The sequence below is a fragment of the Mesoplodon densirostris genome, chromosome 2 (genome assembly GCF_025265405.1).
Source record: "Mesoplodon densirostris isolate mMesDen1 chromosome 2, mMesDen1 primary haplotype, whole genome shotgun sequence".
NCBI lineage: Eukaryota > Metazoa > Chordata > Mammalia > Artiodactyla > Ziphiidae > Mesoplodon > Mesoplodon densirostris.
In genome coordinates this window covers 151,724,581-151,744,420 of record NC_082662.1, presented here as the reverse complement: position 1 = coordinate 151,744,420, position 19,840 = coordinate 151,724,581, and the positions used below count along the sequence as shown (strand labels likewise).

Sequence of the window (19,840 nt, the reverse complement as noted above, 5' to 3'; positions counted from 1 at the left end):
ACCACTGCTCATTACACATAATAATTAGTGTAGTCCCTGATCATTGAGCATTTACCAGTTCTGACATCATGCCAGACCCAGAGGCAATATGATAGTGTTTAAGAATCTGAGCTTTGGAGATACCAAGGTTGGTTCAAATCCCAATCTATCATTTATTTAGCAGAATGATCTATAGCAAGATACTTAAACTCTCTACATCCCAATTTCTTCATATTTAATATGAGCAATAATAAAACCCCTTTCATTGTGTTGTTGTAAGGATTAATGAGACAAAGTACAAAAAATGTTTAGTATGGTATCTGTTACACCATAAGCTATTATTAAGTTGAAGTCATAATTATTGTTTTTGCTAGTATACTTTTTACATATATCATGGGGAATTTGCCCCCAAACCCTAGATGTTTTATCTTCATTTCACAACTAAGGAGGTTAGATTACTTGCCCAAAGTCATATAATTAGAAAGCAACAAAGTTAGATTTTAAATCCATAGACAAAACACCATTATAGCCCTTAGGACACTGTGTGAAATGTATTTACTGTGTACCCAGCTCTCCACGTGGAAGGGAAGCTCCCTGAAGGTAAAGACTTTGTCATATTCATATTTCACATAGGAAAATTTTGAGAATGAATGAACAAATGAACAACTATGTTTCAGCCAAGGCTGACTGATGGCTCTGAGATTCTAGTCCTGGGAGAGGGAAAAAGTGGCTGGTATGCTCACAGTGGCAACGGAACATGAACCACCACCAGGCCCCTGGGTCACTCACTCATTGCTTCTATCTGCACATGGATGAGGTTCTCAATGTCCTCCTGTAGGGTCTGATGGGGCTTCAGGGGGATGGGCAGGTAGCCGTAGTGCTCTCTGTTGCAGAGGTGCATCTGGATGCCTGAGGACACAAGAGAGGGACAAAACTGGCCAATCAGAAAATACACTTCTTAGTTTTACAATGACAACTAAGAAAAAAGAGACTAGGCTGTGACCAAAGCTGAGTTTGGCACTGAAATTGAACAAGTAGTTGTTCTGGGCAGGGTGTGTAGACCTCAAAAATGCTCCTTTATTAAGAAAGTGTAACCAGAATTTGGGGCAAATAAAAACCCTGGGCCATTCTTCGGCTCAGAGGAAATTGATTTTTTTCTCTCTGAAGAGAAAGCATCCTTGTGGCCTGAAATGAACACTAAAGGCATGACGGGATCAAAAAGGAGGCAAGGAATTCCCGCTCCAGAGAACAGAATGGAACACTGTAATCCACCTACAGGAAATAAAGAGAAAATGAGGAATAAAAGCCACATTTTATATGAAAGCAAACAGGAAAATCCTGTAAGGCTGACAGATTATTAAAGCTAACTCTAAGCATATGTAGAACAAAAAATAAAAAACAAAGGAAACTTAAAATTTTCCATGATGCTCCATGGTTTGATTTCTTCTCTTAGAACGCATGGATTTGCAGTCAACCAACAGACATGAAACTTCTATAAAAGAGTCAGAAAGGGACAAAAGAAAGTCTGCATTTCAAGTCCTGTTAAGAACCTTCAGTATGACAATACCAGAGACATAGCACAGCCCCCTTGTTTTCAAAACCCGCCTTCACAGCCCCAGCTGGATAACTCCAAGAGTTATGTATAGCACCTGTGTTCAACCAGGTAGCTATGAATATTGGAATCAAGAGGGTCTCAGAGAGATCCAGCAACTGACAGTCCTGACTAATGAAAAGACTGCTTAGGTAAAAGGATGAGTCTGCCAAGCTCTGATCCATGTGTGCAAGCTTCTGGTCTGTTAATTTCTATAATCACCTATGCTTTCCAGACAGACAATTACCTGCATAGTGACTTCTCTATTTTGTGCAGATGAAATTTCCTCCAGTCAGCTGCATCACCTGCCAAATCAGGTGGAGCTGTCTTGTGGCATTAACAGAGAAGAGCAAACAAAGAAAAGAGCTCTTATCCTCCCCTTTACTGAACCCGGCTCCCATCAGGGCTGGTCCAGCAACACTGTCACTTCTCCTGCCTTCACCAACAGGACTCACTAGCTCTACTGTTTGCCGACATGAATGCTTCTGAGAAACTTCAAATCCAAACAGACCCTCTTGCAAAGTCGTGATGAATTCAGGAAACAGAAGGGAAATGATTTAATGTTTAGGTTGCCTCTCTACCCTAATTAGGTAAACAACTTTACCATTCGACTTTGCAAAGCTTCAGTAAGAAGGGGAGATGAGACCTAGCCAAGCTATCCATCAAGTGTGAGGGGAGAAGAAAGGCATTTTCAGACGTGCAAGGTCCTATTTACGTGCCATCACACTTCCTCAGACAGTGACTGGATGATGTGGAAGAAGAAGGAGAAGAAAGAGGGGCAGGGGGAGGAAAGGAGGAGGGGGAGGATTACAAAAAAAACCCAAAAAACAAATAACAAGGAATACACAGGGCATAGTGAACAGGAGAGCCAATACAGAAGAGAAGAGGAGGGAGTTGCAGCTCCGAAGCTGGGGCACCTCTCACGTTAGAGAACAGGAGGCTCCAGGACAGACATCTTTACACACACACAGAGAACATCTGCTAAAGCTGACCATTCTAAGAGGAGTTTTAGACAGTCAGGGATTCGTTTTGGATGGCGTTAGTAATAATAAAACTAAGCAAATATAAAAGGCAATTGTTAAGTCAGATATGAAAGGAAAACTAGCCATAGTCTATAAATGGAATTAGGTTCACATGATTTTAAGAGCAAAAACACTGACCGTGGCTCTTTCTTAAAGTACCACGTAACTACATCAAGAGGACAGGGTGATGGGAAGAATGTGTTTGCGTGAACGTGGCAGAGGGAGGGGAGAGAACTAACTCCTCCTCTTCACTAGTGAGTCAATAGGTATTTGCCTAAAGCAAAACCAGAAAATCAAGAAGCAGCATTATAAGCATGCTACTTAGAAACACGGATGTGACCACTACACTTGTACCATCATCTGGAAGAGTTAAAAGTGCTTGTCTTCTAAAAGAAGGAAATGGTACAGGGAGGTGACACCCAGGGGACTTCTGGTTTTATAATAAACTGTGGGGGACTATTCGAATTGATTCAACTATCTGCCTGGATAATTGGATAAAAATATAAAAAATTTAAAAGAAAATGTGTTGGTAATTAGATAAAATCTATGAAGGAACTTGGCACTCAGTGAAAGCTACTTCTGGGGCAAACAATTTTCTCTTTGAAAAAGAATGGTGAAGGATACTATACCTTGAAGGACTGTACTTCTTTTATGAAGATAGCAAACATTTTCTTGCACTCACCTAGTACCTTAACATTGCAAGATTGATCTACCTACCTTTATCCTTGGTGATGGAAGCTCAGAGTTTGAAAAGCTGTGATTTGCGCAAGGTCACACCTCTGTCGCTAAAGACCCATCAGTGCCAAACCTCTGCCCCTAAAGAGCCAACGCCAAGTATCTCTCTACCCACCCAGGATTTGGAAACTGAGTCTCAAAACCAGTAAACACTCTGGATTGCCATCCCCGCACATGGGAGGCACTTTCGAGCACTCCCTGTGACGTGCAGGAGGAAGCTCTGCCTGCCCGTCACCCACATCTCTTGCCTCTTTTGACTCACGGCAGACATGTGGAGGATGACTGGCTGGTGCCAGAGATGGTTACTGTGGCCGTGACACACAGCCCAGATCACTGGCCACAGCGGGAGGTGAACTCCCAACCCTGGCTTCATTAGAGCCACGGAGACTTGCCCGTGACCCCTGTGTTCTCTTCTTGGGCTGGATGGGCAACCACGCCCCAGCACTCCAGCACCCTTGGATTGCCCCTGTCACTCCTCACCCACATGTGGCAATGCCTGGAGTTGGAGGTGAAAGATTAAGCGTCGAGGTTTGTGGTTAGATGGTCCTGCCTGGGACATGTGGACCCTCTATTTCCTTCTGGACATTTAAAAAAGGATACTCCATGGGACTTCCCTGGTGGTGCCATGGTTAAGAATCCACCTGCCAATGCAGGGGACATGGGTTCGAGCCCTGGTCTGGGAAGATCCCGTGTGCTGCAGATCAACTAAGCCCAGGCACCACAACTACTGAGCCTGCGCTTAGAGCCTGCGAGCCACAACTACTGAGCCCATGCACCACAACTACTGAAGCCCGCGCACCTAGAGCCCATGCTCCACAACAAGAGAAGCCACCGCAGTGAGAAGTCTGCGCACCACAATGAAGAGTAGCCCCCGCCCACCACAACTAGAGAAAGCCCGCGTGCAGCAACAAAGACCCAACGCACCAAAAAAAAAAAAAAAAAAGATACGCCAATGGATGATCCATAGTTAGGGAGCTTCATAAGAGTGAGAACAAAAGAATATAAATCATCTTTCATCAAGACTCTTTCAAGAGAGAAGGGAAGTGCTTTGCTTTGAACCTAAGAAGGAAAGAGCTTAGAAACACTCCATGGGCTACACAGGACTCCAGGCTCATTCAAGTCTCTTCTAAAAATACTACAAGCTGAGTAAAAGTGCTATCTTAGAGCCACATGACTGTCAGGAAAGCTCTTTCATTCCCTCAAATGACAGTCATTCTTTCCTATCTTGACTCCTGCCCTATTCACAGTTTGTACCACTGATCTGACCCCTCAGCTTTCACTGCTTCATAACTATTATTTATGTTTCCACATGTAAAGATCTTATCTCCCCAACTGTCACAGAGCCTAACACAATGCTAGGCACAGCAGGAAAGCCTACAGGACTGACCCTCTCTCCTTGCTTTTCTGCCTCTCTCCTCCCAGCGGAATCACCAAACAGCTCTGGGCCTCTGCACCTGCTTTCAATGTCCTGGGTAGGCCTATGGGAATCTGACTAATAAAGAATGAAGTCCAAGTGAACAGGCCAAGCAAGGGGCATAGCTGAAAAATTCCTGTCTAGCTCATGTCATTCTTCCAGCCCCAAATCCAATTCTTGGTTTTAAAAACTATATCATAGGGCTTCCCTGGTGGCGCAGTGGTTGAGAGTCCGCCTGCCAATGCAAGGGACATGGGTTCGTGCCCCGGTCCGGGAAGATCCCACATGACGTGGAACGGCTGGGCCCGTAAGCCATGGCTGCTGAGCCTGCATGTCTGGAGCCTGTGCTCTGCAACGGGAGAGGCCACAACAGTGAGAGGCCCGCATACTGCCAAAAAAATAAAAACAAAAACAAAAAACTATATCATAATAATTTAGTGACTGGGTCACAATAATGCCTTGTGCAATGTCCATCAAGGAGGGCTTTGTTAGGCAAAGATCATTACTGTAATTGTTAACAGCTCAATTTCTTGGAGCATCTTTACTTCAAGCTCTTAAGCAAAGGGACTGGCATAATTGAAGGACTGGGAAGGCCCTGAGTCTGCTTCCCATCTTGGAGAAATCAGAGCCAATCACAGACCAAGTGGAAAGAAGCAATTACCATTAACGCTGACACAAGGACCTTCATGAAAACTTCCAATCCACATGAGTATGAGAACCTTGCTTTTGCCCTGACACAGACCTAAAACATGTCTACACCTGGCCAAAGGGTCTAAATGGTTCTAGCTGCCAAGGGAAAAAATAATCAGCTTTCCATATTTCCACCAAATATTCTCATTCCTACCAAATCTGATAAGTGGGATACCTAAGGCTTCTAGGATGGCCTGATGTGTGAGTTGTAGCTTGAATTTTATTAATATTCACAGCTGCCAGCAACCTGCCTCAACTGCCTGGGGTCTGTGTATGATCTCATCCACCCTGACTATACAGCCACATGAATTTATACACCATCTGCCTGGTTTCTAAACTCACTTTTGCTAGTGGTTAAGTGGCACATTTCTGGCTCATTGATAATGGGACCTGGCCTCTGTCAGAAAGGTCTGAATGACCCTGAGAAGAAAGCCTTGCTTTAGGAATGTTGTGTATCTTCATGTTGAACCACTTTAGTGAATTATATCCTCCCTGACTGCATGTGCAAGTGACACAAGAGTAATAACCTACTTTCCTACTGACTTGTCATCCTCTAAAAGTCTACAATGGTTCATGAAAGAGTTAAGTCTGGTTTTGCCTTTCCTTCCAGGGGGACTGTGGCAGAGACTGCTGGTTACCTCCCAAAATTTGTTTTCTCCTCCCAGAGAGAGAATTGGGGCTCCAGACTGCATAGAATAAAGACAACATTTTGAGCCTCCCAACATTCTGAGCTAGTTCTTGTCCTATGTCCTAAGTCTGGCTAATGGGCTATGCATGGCAGTGATGTGTTCAACTCCTGGATGGTACCCTTAAAGGGTCGGAGAGTGCCCTCCCCTCTATGGTTTTCACTCAACAGCTGAAATGCATCTATACTGATGAGACATGTTGGATCATATGATTAAGGACAATACCTCATGGAAGGTGGAGAAGCAATAGAGAAGGAGCCTGGGTCTCCGAAAACTTTGTGGAACAGAGCCACTGTACTAGCTCTGATTTTTTTTTGAGAAGAAATAAACTTCCATTTTTTAAGCCAGGGTCTTCCCCAGTGTACTTTTGGCCCTCTGTCACAGTTTTCTAATTAAGTAAAGGACTCCTATATTGAACAAAGCAATGCAATAGCACCATAAAGAACGAATCACAGGCCCATGGCAACCACCACCTTTTTTTTTTTTTTTTTTTTTTTAAAGAGAGTGGATTCTTGGGTAGGGACCAGTCCTGGCTCTTGGTCATTGGTGCTCACAGGGACAGCAACACAGAGGGTGCTGGTATGGTTACTGCAGACAATTAATTGCCTCTAACACTACTTGAATAGGAAGGCTATTTCCTTATTAAGAGTGTTTTTTTAAATAAAATGCACAAAACAAAGGAGCTGGTTATTTGCAGTGTTTCCATGGTGGCAGTACAACCGCATACAAACAGTACCTGCTTGCCTGCTGGAGAAGGCAAAGACGATGATGTCATCAAAGGTCCAGGTGTAGTCCTGGTGCGGTGGGTAGAACATCAGCTTGTCAGAGGCTTCCTTCCTGAGGTCAATTAGGAATGTGGAGTGGACCATGGGGACCGGAAAGCAGCCCAACCTCTTCCATTCTCTAATCTGAAGATAGTCTGGGGTCCGTTTATAGAAGCCCTGTAAGGAACAAATGGGTGGGTTATGTTCACTGATCTGAGGGCTTCCTCTTTCCCAATCTTCTGTTAGGCTGACTCCTAAGTCATCACCGGTTAAGTACAAGTCCCCAAGCAAAGTCACCTTCTCCTTATCGTGGCCTAAGAATTTCCAGCTGAGCTCAGGAAATGCTATTTACCTATAAAACAATACTAGGGCTTCCCTGGTGGCGCAGTGGTTGAGAGTCCGCCTGCCGATGCAGGGGACACGGGTTCGTGCCCTGGTCCGGGAAGATCCCACATGCCGCGGAGCGGCTGGGCCCGTGAGCCATGGCCGCTGAGCCTGTGCGTCCGGAGCCTGTGCTCCACAACGGGAGAGGCCACAGCAGTGAGAGGCCTGCGTACCGCAAAAAAAAAAAAAAAAAAAAACCTCTTCAATAAAACAATACTAAAAGTGTCCTGTTACCAGAAATAATTTTGGTTTCAGCATATCTCTTGATTTAATAGTTTCATAAAAGTATATGTTGTGTTGACTACTGATTGAGTATGACATGAGTTATCAGAGGTGGTAGAGCAGGGCAGTTAAGAACACATGTTCTGGGATCTGGCTGTCTGGGGTTAGATCACACCTCAGCTACTTACTGTCTGTAGGTATTGGGCAGGTTACTCAACCTTGCTGTGCCTATTTCCTCATCTGTAAAATAGGAATGATGGCGCTATCTACTCCATGGGGTTGTCTGTAACAATTAAGGAAGGTAAACCTGAAAAGTGCTTAGAGAAGTACCTAGCACCAAGAAAGCATCAATAAATATTGGCTATTATTAAAATTACTACAATATATTGGCTGATATATATATATATATATATATATATATATATATATTTTTTTTTTTTTTTTTTTTTTTTTTGCGGTACGCGGGCCTCTCACTCTTGTGGCCTCTCCCGCTGCGGAGCACAGGCTCCGGACGCGCAGGCTCAGCGGCCATGGCTCACGGGCCCAGCCACTCCGTGGCATGTGGGATCTTCCCGGACTGGGGTACGAACCCGTGTCCCCTGCATCGGCAGGCAGACTCTCAACCACTGCACCACCAGGGAAGCCCTGGCTGATATTTTTACCCAAACATGCAGTAGTTAAACATATAAATGGGGTCTTTTTTCAATGCAATTACTTATTCACTATTCTGGTGGAGATGCCACGGCGCCACACTTTTGGGGGAATTCCCCTTTTGAAAGTTCTCTCTGGGCAAGCACACAGGACAACCAATGCCCTTACTTTGTGGTTTTTGAACACACTGGTTTGGAGCAACCCAGCTTGTTTTCCCTCCAAACTCAACTGTTCTTTCAACAAACATCTACTGAGTGCCTACTGTAATCCAGGCTGTGTTAGATACTGGAGGCTTAGCAGTAAATTGACAACCCCAGTGTTAGCCCTCATGGGGTGCAGAAACCACTGGAGCTTTATACTCCAGTGGCACCAATTATAACTTGACTATTGCCAAAGCTCAAACCCATTCCAGAGAAGATGAAGATGTGTCTTGACAAAACATACTTAAAAGCGTGTGAAGCTTGGAAAGGCATTTCCAGAAACGTTTTAGGCAACGGCAGGCTCATGGAATGAGTGTAAAGTTTCATGGGCCAGCACTCCGAAGGGCACAATACTCAGTAGTTGCAAAAGTTCTCTCATATTCATTAATCAGTCACATTCCCTTACGGCCACACTTCCTGCAGTGCTGTCAGTACCCACACATCAGGCACTGCAGCCTCGTCTCTGACATTTCTTTCAGTGTCTCAACTAGTGGTCTAGCTGAGCTAATGCTCACACTGACCACGTGGTAAGGAAGAAGGATCACAGATTAAGACTTAGAAGATGTGCGTCTTAGAGTCATCTTAACCATCTAGCTGATTGATCTTAGGCCCATGCTTAACCTCTTTGAGCCTAAGTTTCTTCTGCTGAAAAAAATGGGGTAAAAGCTGATTTGTCTATCTCACGGGGTTGTAGAAGGGATCACATGGGATACGGTCTGTGAAGATACGTTGGAAACTGTAATGCGTTATAGGAAGTATTATTATTCCTACAATTTTTTATAAGCCTTAAACTTAAGGATCACTTAACATCCTTCAACTTATCAATATTCTTCCAAGGGACAAAGGGAAAACTGGTTCTTTAGAGGACTGCCTGAGAACACGTGTCAAATACAAAGTTCTAGACTACTTAGGACAATATTGTCAGAATGAGAAGCTTGGAAAATTCATGATAATAATGAATCACTGAATATCCTGGGGGCAGGGAGGAAGGAAGCAGAGAAGGAAAAAAGAGATAAAGAGACTTAATATGCTTCCTGCAGACAGGCAGAGGCAATAGATGTGTCATTTTTTCCACATAAACTGAATGTTGTTGGTAATGATTCTGGGTAATTGACCAGATAAAACTGAGGTCATTTTGTTTTGGATGTGTTTAAAGGCTCTGGAAACCAAGGCCTGCCTCAAGCTTATGAAGTCATCGGCTGTTTCTCTTCCTGCCCTAGCAGAAGCCTCACTGGGGATGATAGAGAGCCAGAAACAGAAATAAATTAGAATTGCCTCTAAATTGCTTTGATTTTACTTTTACTGTGCAAAGTAAGTGAGCTTTTAATATTAAAGCAAATAAGACAACAAAAACTGGGAGGCTGCCGTTACTAGGATAATCCACTCTTGATGCTGGTGTCAATGTACAACTCATTAAAAACACTCCAGAGTGATTCTGCCATGTGAAGCACTGCAGATTATTAACTGAGAGTGTATGAACTTAAATTTAATATAACAGCTTCTCCCCAAGGAACTGATTGGTTTTTATAAATATGAACTTAATCTGTCCCTAAAAGAGATGTGGATAACATGCATTCAAAATCTCTTGGAGCTACGGGAGATAACTGTAACGAAAGAGTACCACCACATCCAGTAGCGTGCTAGAGCCAGGAAGTTTGCAAGTCAGTTGACACATTGGTAGCTTAAAATCTGTAAAAACAAAAATCACGTTAATCCCCACCATTGTAAATAAACCACAGACAGCAAGCTTTGCATATTTGTAATAATTATATCATCAAGTGACTGTACTGCAATTTACTTAACCTTTCCCTCAGCTTAAACAACATTTGCATGGTAGAAGTCCTTATACCATGAAAACTGGTAAATGCTACCAGTCAAGGGTTTTCCCCCACAGAGAGCCAGTCATTATATATTTATCAGCACACCACTGGCCTCATTCTTCATCTAAAACCAAACCAAATATAAAAGAGGGACTGAAAATTTAGCTCTTTGAGCATGAGAACACACTTAACATATAATTTTTCCCTTAGAGAATCTTTATCCTACATTGATATGTACTACATTGATCAGTTTATCTCTCTAATTTATTAACTAAAGAATAGAAACTGTAATCAGCCATAAACATTCACTGCAACAGATCTCTAGACTTTGAAGATTTTACAATGGAAAAGAGAGATGATGGAAATTTGAAATTTTGTTTTTAACTCAAATTTTGTAAAAACATCTACCATGGCAGTTCTAATTATTAGATCTCTTTGGAAATATTTTGGCAACATATCAAAGGTCATTAAAATATTTAATACTCTTTAACTCACTAATTCCAGCTCTCAGAAGCTGTCCCAAGGAAATAATATTAAATATGGGAAATTTTATATTAATTATGATGGTCATTATAATAGTTAAAAGTTGCAAATAACTTAAATGTTTTTAAACTAAGAGAAAGGTTAAGTAAATTGCATTATAGCCACTTGATGATATAGTTAAAAACATGCAAGCTGTCATCTATGATGTTAGAGTGTTAGGGATTAAAATGATTCTTTAAAAAACGTTTTTCTCTTTCCAGTTTTTTATAGTGTTCTTATGTTAGTTTTGATGAGCAAAAAAAATATTTAATTTTTTGAATTAAATATTCAAAAAGGGAGAAAAAATATTCAAAAAGGGAGAAAATATTCAAAAAGGGAGAAAAAAAGTACAAATTTCAGCAAGTTATAGTGGTTAATTTAAAGCGTCTAATGCTAAGCTCATTAGAATAATTTCTTCATAAGTCATCAATACAGAACAGCTCATGGGGTTGTGGCATTGGACCTGGATTTACCTCCTTTCCTAAAAATGCTTGCTCCAATAACACAATGACAGGCATGTTTCAAGGGAGAAAATCAGAAAAAGATTGATGGGGCTACTGTTGACAGGTGGTTGCCTTGTTAAAACTCATAACCTTAATTCTTTACCCAAAAGACTTGCCTGAGGTGTGATTCCGCACCAGAAATTAGAGTACAGGCCCCGAGACTCCAGCATGGGGGCCACAACGGTTTTGTTTTCTGCAATCAGTAGACTGAGGGTCTGTGGATTAGTCAGGAAGTTGTCAACGTCTATGAACTAGGAAAAGAAAAGGATAACATCGCATGAAAAGGTACTTTTCAGTAATGGGTACAAGAGTAACCCAACACTTGCCAAAGGATCATGGAAACTTGCTCATGACACATGGAACCAGCTATGCATGTTATCCGTGTTTTCCTTATGGAAACCCCTTGCAGCTGAATGGCTTTCATTCAGGCAAAATACATTTAGTCTAACTTCCACATGTTTAGCTCTGCATGAGGCACCGAGCAATGAATTGGTATCATCGTTGGGCACATACTCAACGAGGACCCAACCTACACCTTGGTTAGTGGTTTAAGTATAAGCTACTAATGGCTCTCAAGCCCTTAAATAAGGACTTATTCACACTTACTGAGTGCCCACTCTAGGTACAGATGAACACACCTATTCAGGTTGTCTATAGTAAAGCCAAAATGGCCCCAAACCGATCCATAAATGCTATCTTAATGTTACAATTAGAATTTTTGTTTAAAGTACATTATATCAACCCATGTTAACCAATGAAGCTATTTCCCATTCTTACCAGAAATCCTTGTTAACACTGATTCATTTACAGGGACAGTATAGCAACAGTTTCTATCACGTAAAATAATCACATTGAACCGTACACTTAAAAAAATTAAAATGGTAGATTTTATGTTATGTATATCTCCCCCCTGCAACACACAAAGTAAATAATCAGAAGCTTTCATTCTTTGATAGTCAATCTCTTTACCAAAAATTTTGTGGTTCAGCACTTGTACACTTCAATGACATTTAAACAGCTATACAATGTTAAATATCAGCACAATTTGAAACTTCTATGAAATTATTTGTATTGAAATTATGTGTGTGATAAACTATTGGGCTGATTTTTCTTGTGGTTGAGAGGCTGAGGATGGACATAGGTCAAAAGTATTCCCTTTAGGAATCAGAGTCTAGTGACAGAGAAAAGACATCCATAAGTTTAATGAAACAACACTGGCTTTGCTTTACTGGCGTTATTTGTAGTGTTGTACTGGAAAACGTTTGCCAAAAGAATTAAATGGATTTTGGGGGCCACAGAGGAAGAACTTTGTTCCCATAAATTTGGGGGGAGAAGAACCTGTGTCAGTTTTCCCAAGGGAATAGGGACTGTAGCTTCTTGCTGATTAGGGAGCTGTCCTTTCCAACTGAGACAGTTTCCTGGAGGATAAGGATGACATTGATTCTTAATTGTCAAGTCCAGCATTTTTCTGGACCACTCTCGAAGTTCTGAGGGAAGTAATGGAACCTCTTCATGGAGAGAAATTCTCCAGGAGAGTCCAGCATAATTAGAAGCAACCAGGAAGCCAAGCAAGAGATACCATTCCCCAGACACTTGGGAGCAAAAGGGAATAATAGCATTTCAGAGCTGTTAATTTGAATCTCTTCTTATGTAATCAATTTCTCATATCCCCAAAACTCTTCTAAAAAGTCAAGACCTTTTATATTGCTTTACCCATAGCATTCCCTATGAACTAAAAAGTATTAGAGTTTCTTATGCCTACTACAATAAAGAGATTGAATAATTCAGGAGCTTATTTGCTTATTCACTAAAAATGCCAAGAATGAGTCTGAGATGAAATCCAGGTATCCTGATATTAAGTTCTCCAGATTTTTTCTTGTGCCTTTATTAAAACGTTGAGGAGGAGATGTCTAAAAAAGGGTTGTTTTGATTGTTCCCACAGTCCTACATTATCAACAACTGATTTGGAAACATTCTAGATAACAGTTGTCAAGAAATTAAACGTCTGTTTTTACCAGAATGTAGTCTGACCATTTTTCCCTCGCAGTTTGAAGGGCTGCCTGTCGTAGTTTCATCACATGGGCAAAACGGGAGCCAGGCCAGTGCTTTGGTCCAATTTCATCAGGATAAGACCTATAGTAATGATAACAATGATATTAATAATAATAATAGCTAATAATTATTGAGTGCCTATATATTCCAGGCACTATGTACTAATTCATTTAATCTTCCAGTAGTAACCCTAGGAAGTCGACACTATTATGGCTATCATTATTCCATTATTACCGATAAGAAACTGGTGCAAGGAGAGATTAAGTAATTTGCTGCTTCCCATACACATAACTCTTTACATGAAATATTTCAGTGGGTTCTCATTAGAACTCACTGGGTCCTTGTGATGTAAGTGCTACCACTCTCCCCATTTCAGAGCTGAGGAAATCGGTTAGAGTGGTTAAATCATTTGCTTAACATTATGCAGTTAATAAGGGGTACAGTCAGAATTTGAATCCAGACATAACCCCAAAGCTCATGTTCCTAGACACAGTCTTATACATTTAGCCATCAAATAAATTTGGCAATGTTACAGCATCAAAATATGAGTTTCCCAGGAAAAACAAAGGTTTACCTTACGTGGTCAAGTCTCAGTAAATGATTCCACAGAGTCTAACACGTTGATCTGCCCCAGATGGAGTGAGATCATGGAGCAGATGCACAGTGCTGGGCTCTCTCTCAACATCCACAAGGCAGCCAGGCCAGGACTCGTCCACGACCATGGAGGCAGGTGGGTTAGCATACCCTCAAGAACCTTCTTGAAAGCTCCCAACTGGTGTGGTCAGTGATAAAGTCACAGTGGCCCCAAACTGGCCACCACTTCAAGTTCTTAACACTGCACTGGCAGTACATTTCCCTCAGTGAATGAGAAACCGCAAAAAACAAGGAGACCGTAACCATACAAATAAAATTAATAAAACTATTTTTGCACAGGAAGTCTCTGGAATGTCTTCCTCAATTATTGTTTCTACAAAAATCAGTGGAATTTCTGTTTTTCTGAATATGTTGCCCCCCAAAATGCCTTCTCTGGTATTTCTCACACTGACCTTGGCATACAATATATTTAGTCAAAATCTGGCAATGGAGAAAATTACTAGGATGCAGGTACATAGAGTCTTTCTGGGCTACTCTAATTAGGCCAAATTCCATTATAAGGAATTCCAAAAGATTGTTCAAAATTTTTTACAGTGTTCAAATTTGGATGTTAAATTTTGCTCCATATATATGGACCATATACTGAGATTTGAGATATATATGTAGATACGTACATACCTGCACATAATAAAAATATTATATAAAGAGAGACTAGAAAAACAAAAATTTGTTCTGGAATAGCACTCCTTATTATGATAATACATATTTGGCTTCCAATAAATGACTTATCCTGGGCAAAATTTCAGCAGCTCAATTCATCCTATTTCTACAATTTCTTAAGCTAGAATTGTAGTAGCCTTGGAAACATTTAGAGTAGTAAGTTTAAATATATTTATTCATGTTCTCATTTACTTATTTGTTCATCCAACAAGTATAAATTTAGTGTCCACCAAGAACATAGCACTGAGTGAAATATAAAGTATTTGTATATTTTAGCCCCTGCCAAAGAAATAAAAAAATACTTAGAAAAAAAATGCATGAATCAGATAGTTAATGTTAGTTAAGTTTGTTGTTGTGTCAAAGAAGAAGATATAGGAAATAAGCAATACAAGTGTTGAGAGAAGGTACATCTTTGTAACTGGAATGATTAGCAACAGCTTTTGGTAGCAGTTAACCGGTAGCAACATCCAGATGAAGCAGTTTTCTTTTAGGAAATATTGGTGTATACGTATGGATGCTAAATTTATGAAATCTTTTAAAAATATAAATCAGGTATTTGAACTTCATTCTGTAGGTACTAGAGAGTCACTGAAGTCTTTTTAATAGAGAAATGACAGCACATCGCTAATATTTTAGGTAGACTGATTTGACAGTGTGGTATAGAGGATGATTTGAAGATGGAGGCTACTAAGAAATTGCTATGGTAAAGACTGGAAATAACGTAAATGTCCATCAGTAGGAGGTTAATTAAACAATTATGATACATCCACACAATGATACTCTGCAGTCATAAAAATAATGGAAGACACTCCTTAACTATTGCTTTGGAATGATTACCAAGATATGATGAGTGAAAAAGCAAGGTGTATATCAGAAGTATACAAACTTTTCACTATGCTCCCTCAAGGATAAAAGGGTTATCCTCAAAGTATGAATAAATAATATCAATATTTAAAAATATATGCTGCTGTGGTAATTTACTTGAGAACTAATGAGAACCTGAACTTGGCTGGTAGCTGCAGGAGTAAAGAGGAAGAGAGACATGAAGATTTGTCAAAGGAAGAAATGGCAGGTCTTTGTAACTTACTAGACACAGAGATGAAAGACAAGGGAAAGCCACATGTGCCCCCAAAATTGGAAGCCTAAAATGGCTGGAAGACTGGTTAAGGGGGGAAGGGTGAATAATGAGTTCACAAAATGTTCTCTTGCTACTCACTCAGGTTCATCCATAGGCCTCCACTCCACATAGTGATAGGCTCTCTGGACATTTTTCAACCACTCCCTGAGTATTTCTGTTGTATTATCCACATTGTGATCAGTGGCTGCCCTGCATGAAAGAAAGCACAACACAGTTCAGTTATTATGTCACCCAAAGAAAGAGGGGGAAAACCAAAAGACCCCAGATTAACTGAAAGGAGAATGGCCAGTTCTAGATATTGTGTGTATGAAAATGACTCCCTCATGGTCCAAACTAGACAATGAATTTCTGAAGTGAGAGATGTTGCTTTAAACCATTTCTGTGTCATTAGATCCTTAAGCAGGACTTGGCCAATAGTAGAATCAATAAGTGGTTGTACTAAAATAGTATATACATAAAATGAATTAGAGTTAGGTAACTAATATTCTTGGAAATTTTCTTGTTTGTTTTAATTTTTAGTTATCCAAGATGTAAACTCTGCCTTTTAACTTACATAACAACAACCCTCAATTTAAGCAATTATTCAGAGTTGCATTTTCATTTCAAGTCCAACAAAAATTTTAGCCAGTGCTGCTTTAATCATATGCATTAGAGGGGAAGGTCACAATAACAGTTCCCAGTATAAAATTCAAAATCCAAGGTATCTTCACCTATCTATTTTGGATTAACTCTACCATGACTTATACACCATACAGTACCTTCAAAAGTCTTCAAACAATGTACACAAAAGTTGTTTCTGTTCTACCTTGAAAGTTTAATAAACTGATCCACTTCAAAAGGAGCTTAACTCACTTATTAAAACAAAAGTAGTTTCAAATTTTATCACAAAGCAAACGCATCCTGAGTATAAGGTATACATCTAAAACAAAGTTATTCAGAACACCTAAAAATGAACCGATATTCCAGTCAATTGGAAAAGAAGGAAGGAAGCAGGGATTGTAAACTTGACATCAAATAAGGTAGAATTCAGGCCAAAAAATATTAAACATGACAAAGCAAAATTGTAATTCTACTAATAATGCTAAAGGATATAATTCACATCAAAGATATAATAAATGTGAATATCCATGTACCTTCATATAGCACAGGGGTTGGCAAACTTTTCTTTAAGAACCAGATAGTGACTATTTTAGGCTTGCAGACCATACACTCTCTGTTGCAACTACTTTGTCATTGTAGCAGTAAAGCAGTCATACACAATACATGAATGAATGAGCATTGCTGCCCTCCAATAAAGCTTTATTTACAAAAGTAGGCAACTAGTCTGCAGGCTGTAGTTTGTCAACCCCTGATTTAGCAGAAAGTAGAGAAACTGCAAGGAAAAACAAGCACCAATAATAAGAGATGTTAATATACCATTTTCAGTTGAAGAAAGTGCAAATGGGAAAAAAATAAATATATAGAGGATCTACAGAACACAATAATAGAGGTTATACTTTTTTCTCAAGTGTACATGGAACATTCACAAAAACTGACCAACAATTACATTATGAAGAAAGCCTCTATAAATTGGAATAATATAAACAGCATTCTCTGATCACAATGTCATAAAACTAGAAATTAGTAATAAAATAAAACCCCCAAAATTCCATTAAAAACTCTCTATTAAACAACTATTGAGTGAAATAAGAGCTACAAATCAACTTTATAACTTCTAAATATAAATAATGAAAACACTAGATATCAGAACTGGGGGATACAATTAAAGCAGTGGTCAGAGAAAAATTCAGTTTTTTTATCCTTATATCAATAAAAATAAATGAGTTGAACTCCTATGCAAAAATCTAGAAAAAGAGCAACAACACAAACAAGCATAAATAAATAAAGACAAAATCATGAGGTAGAAAACAGAAAAAGAGCAGAACTAATAAACAAAAGAAATGTTACTTTTTTTGAGAACAAAAATCAACAAAAGACAATCACTAGTTAATCTAATCAAGACAATATAAAAATTAAAAATAAGAAATGACAAAGATGAGGGGAATATGACTGATATGGAAGGAATTTTTAAAAAATATCATAAGTGGTCACTTTGTGCAACTCAATGAAAAATAAGTTTAAAAACTAGATATAATAGAAGATTTCCTAGCAAGATGCATGTTAGCAAAATTGACTCCATTAGAGAGATAAACAGAACAATTTTCTTGGAAGAAATAAAGAGAAAAATGAAAACACTGGCCCAGGTGGTTTCATAGGGGAATTCTACCAGATATCTTAATAAATTAGATATTTCCAATGTTATGTAGCTTGTTCTCCAGAGCATAAGAAAAAGAAAAAAAAATGGGGACTTCCCTGGCAGTCCAGTGATTAGGGCTCGGCGCTTTCACTGCCAAGGGGCCTGGTTAAATCTCTGGTTGGGGAACTAAGATCCCATGAGCTGCATGGCAAAAAAAAAAAAAAAAAAAAAATCCAAGCCCTTTTAATAATGCAAGTACAATATTGATATCTAAACCTGATAAAGATACACACACAAAACTATATAGGCCAACATTTTTCAATGAATATGCTGCAAAAATCCTAAAGTATTAGCAAAGAGAATCCAATATCCTATTAAGAAAATGTTATATATCATAGCCTAAGATTGTGCAATACAAAGGAAATTCATTAATATAATTCACTATATTAATAGACCTGAATAAAAATCATATGATTATCTCTGTAAATGCTAAACAGGTCTTTAACAAAATTCAACAGCTATTCTTGGTTTTTTAAACCACACTGAATAAAATTAAAATAGGAAGGAAGGGAGGGAGGGAGGGAGGGAGGGCGGGCAAACAGGAAAGAAAGAGTCATGGGAAGATAGAGGTGTCTGAGACTCTTAAAAGGCTTATACTTTATTGGCAATTCAGCAGTTCCTCCTGGGAGGGAAAGCTATTGGCATTATCAGCAGAAGTGGTTCCCTGAGAGCCTTGATAAGAGCAAATGAAGAGATGTGAACAGTGGTCACGTCCTCCATTTATGTCAATTTCAGTAAATAGGATTTTGTTAAACCTAATCTATACTGTTTTTTGTTTTTCCTACGTGAGCTTTTGGTGGTCACTGCTGCTCCAAAAGTAACAAATGAAATCTTTAAGAGAGAGAATATTTAGGAATGTTCAAGAGGAAAAACATTGTTAAGCAAAGCATGGTGAAACTGCATGTTACATAGGGAATAAATTTCTATAAAACACCAAGTAATGTGAAGGTATGCACTTAAGTCACAAGGTATAGAAAAATGAAGGATAGAGGTCTATGACCAATATCTGAAAATCTTATTTCATAAAATGGATATTTGAACGAAAACTATCCTTCTCTAAAACATTATTCAAAAAACAGAGGAGCAAGAGGTGATGCCGATGGCCACTTGATCTACTTTCAAGTCTTTTCTGGAAATCAGATTAGAATCAGCTCCTTTCTTCAAAACAAGGTCTAGGAGGGAGAGAGACCCACAGGCCCATCCAGACATTCCATTATCTGGAGGGAAGAGAGGTGATGTGTGTAGCTGACGGTATTGGGTGATACCAGGTAAGTACGTTGGGACAGAGATGGGGGAGTACAAGGAGGTGGGAAAGTGGGCCAGGAAGCAATGTGGGAGAGAGACACGGGCTCCATCCAGTTTGCAACTGTGCCGAGAAGTGTAGCATGTCAGCAAAAATCACATCCACTCTCACACATTGCCACAAGCCACCAATGTCCAGCATCATGGCCAGCATCATAGCCAGGAAGGGCACTAGAATTGTCAAACCACTCATCTCACAGTATGAAGCATGTGTAGAGCAATTCCTGAAACTGGGAATCCACTCCAATGTACATTATTCTTCACTCAAAGTACTATGAGTAAGAGTATGTTCAAACAAAAAAATCTTGACGATAGTGTTAGCCAAAAGTTTTAGGAATTCTATATTATTGCCAAATTACTTATAAATAGTGTAGGAAAATTTAGATAGCATCTACTTCTTTCCTTGACTGTTGTTTCTTCATTACACAGGATTTATATTCTCTTTGTCCTCCATACACATTGATGCATTTCCTCCTAATCATTTTAACAAAGTTAAATTTAACAAAGGTCTCATTGTATGAAATTTACTTTCCTGGAGTACAGACTAAACAACTC

At 39.6% G+C, this 19,840-nt stretch overlaps 1 protein-coding gene across 1 annotated transcript in view; it reads right to left on the bottom strand.

Annotated features, from left to right (window-relative positions):
• Positions 1–19,840, bottom strand: part of COLGALT2 (collagen beta(1-O)galactosyltransferase 2) — a 126,563-nt gene that overhangs the window by 42,857 nt on the left and 63,866 nt on the right. The window contains exons 2-6 of the mRNA XM_060088509.1: positions 15,766–15,876; positions 13,199–13,316; positions 11,300–11,434; positions 6,854–7,058; positions 769–888 (exon numbers count right to left, since the gene is read on the bottom strand). Of these exons, the coding sequence (XP_059944492.1) occupies positions 769–888; positions 6,854–7,058; positions 11,300–11,434; positions 13,199–13,316; positions 15,766–15,876 (689 nt within the window). The remainder of the gene's footprint in view (positions 1–768; positions 889–6,853; positions 7,059–11,299; positions 11,435–13,198; positions 13,317–15,765; positions 15,877–19,840) is intronic.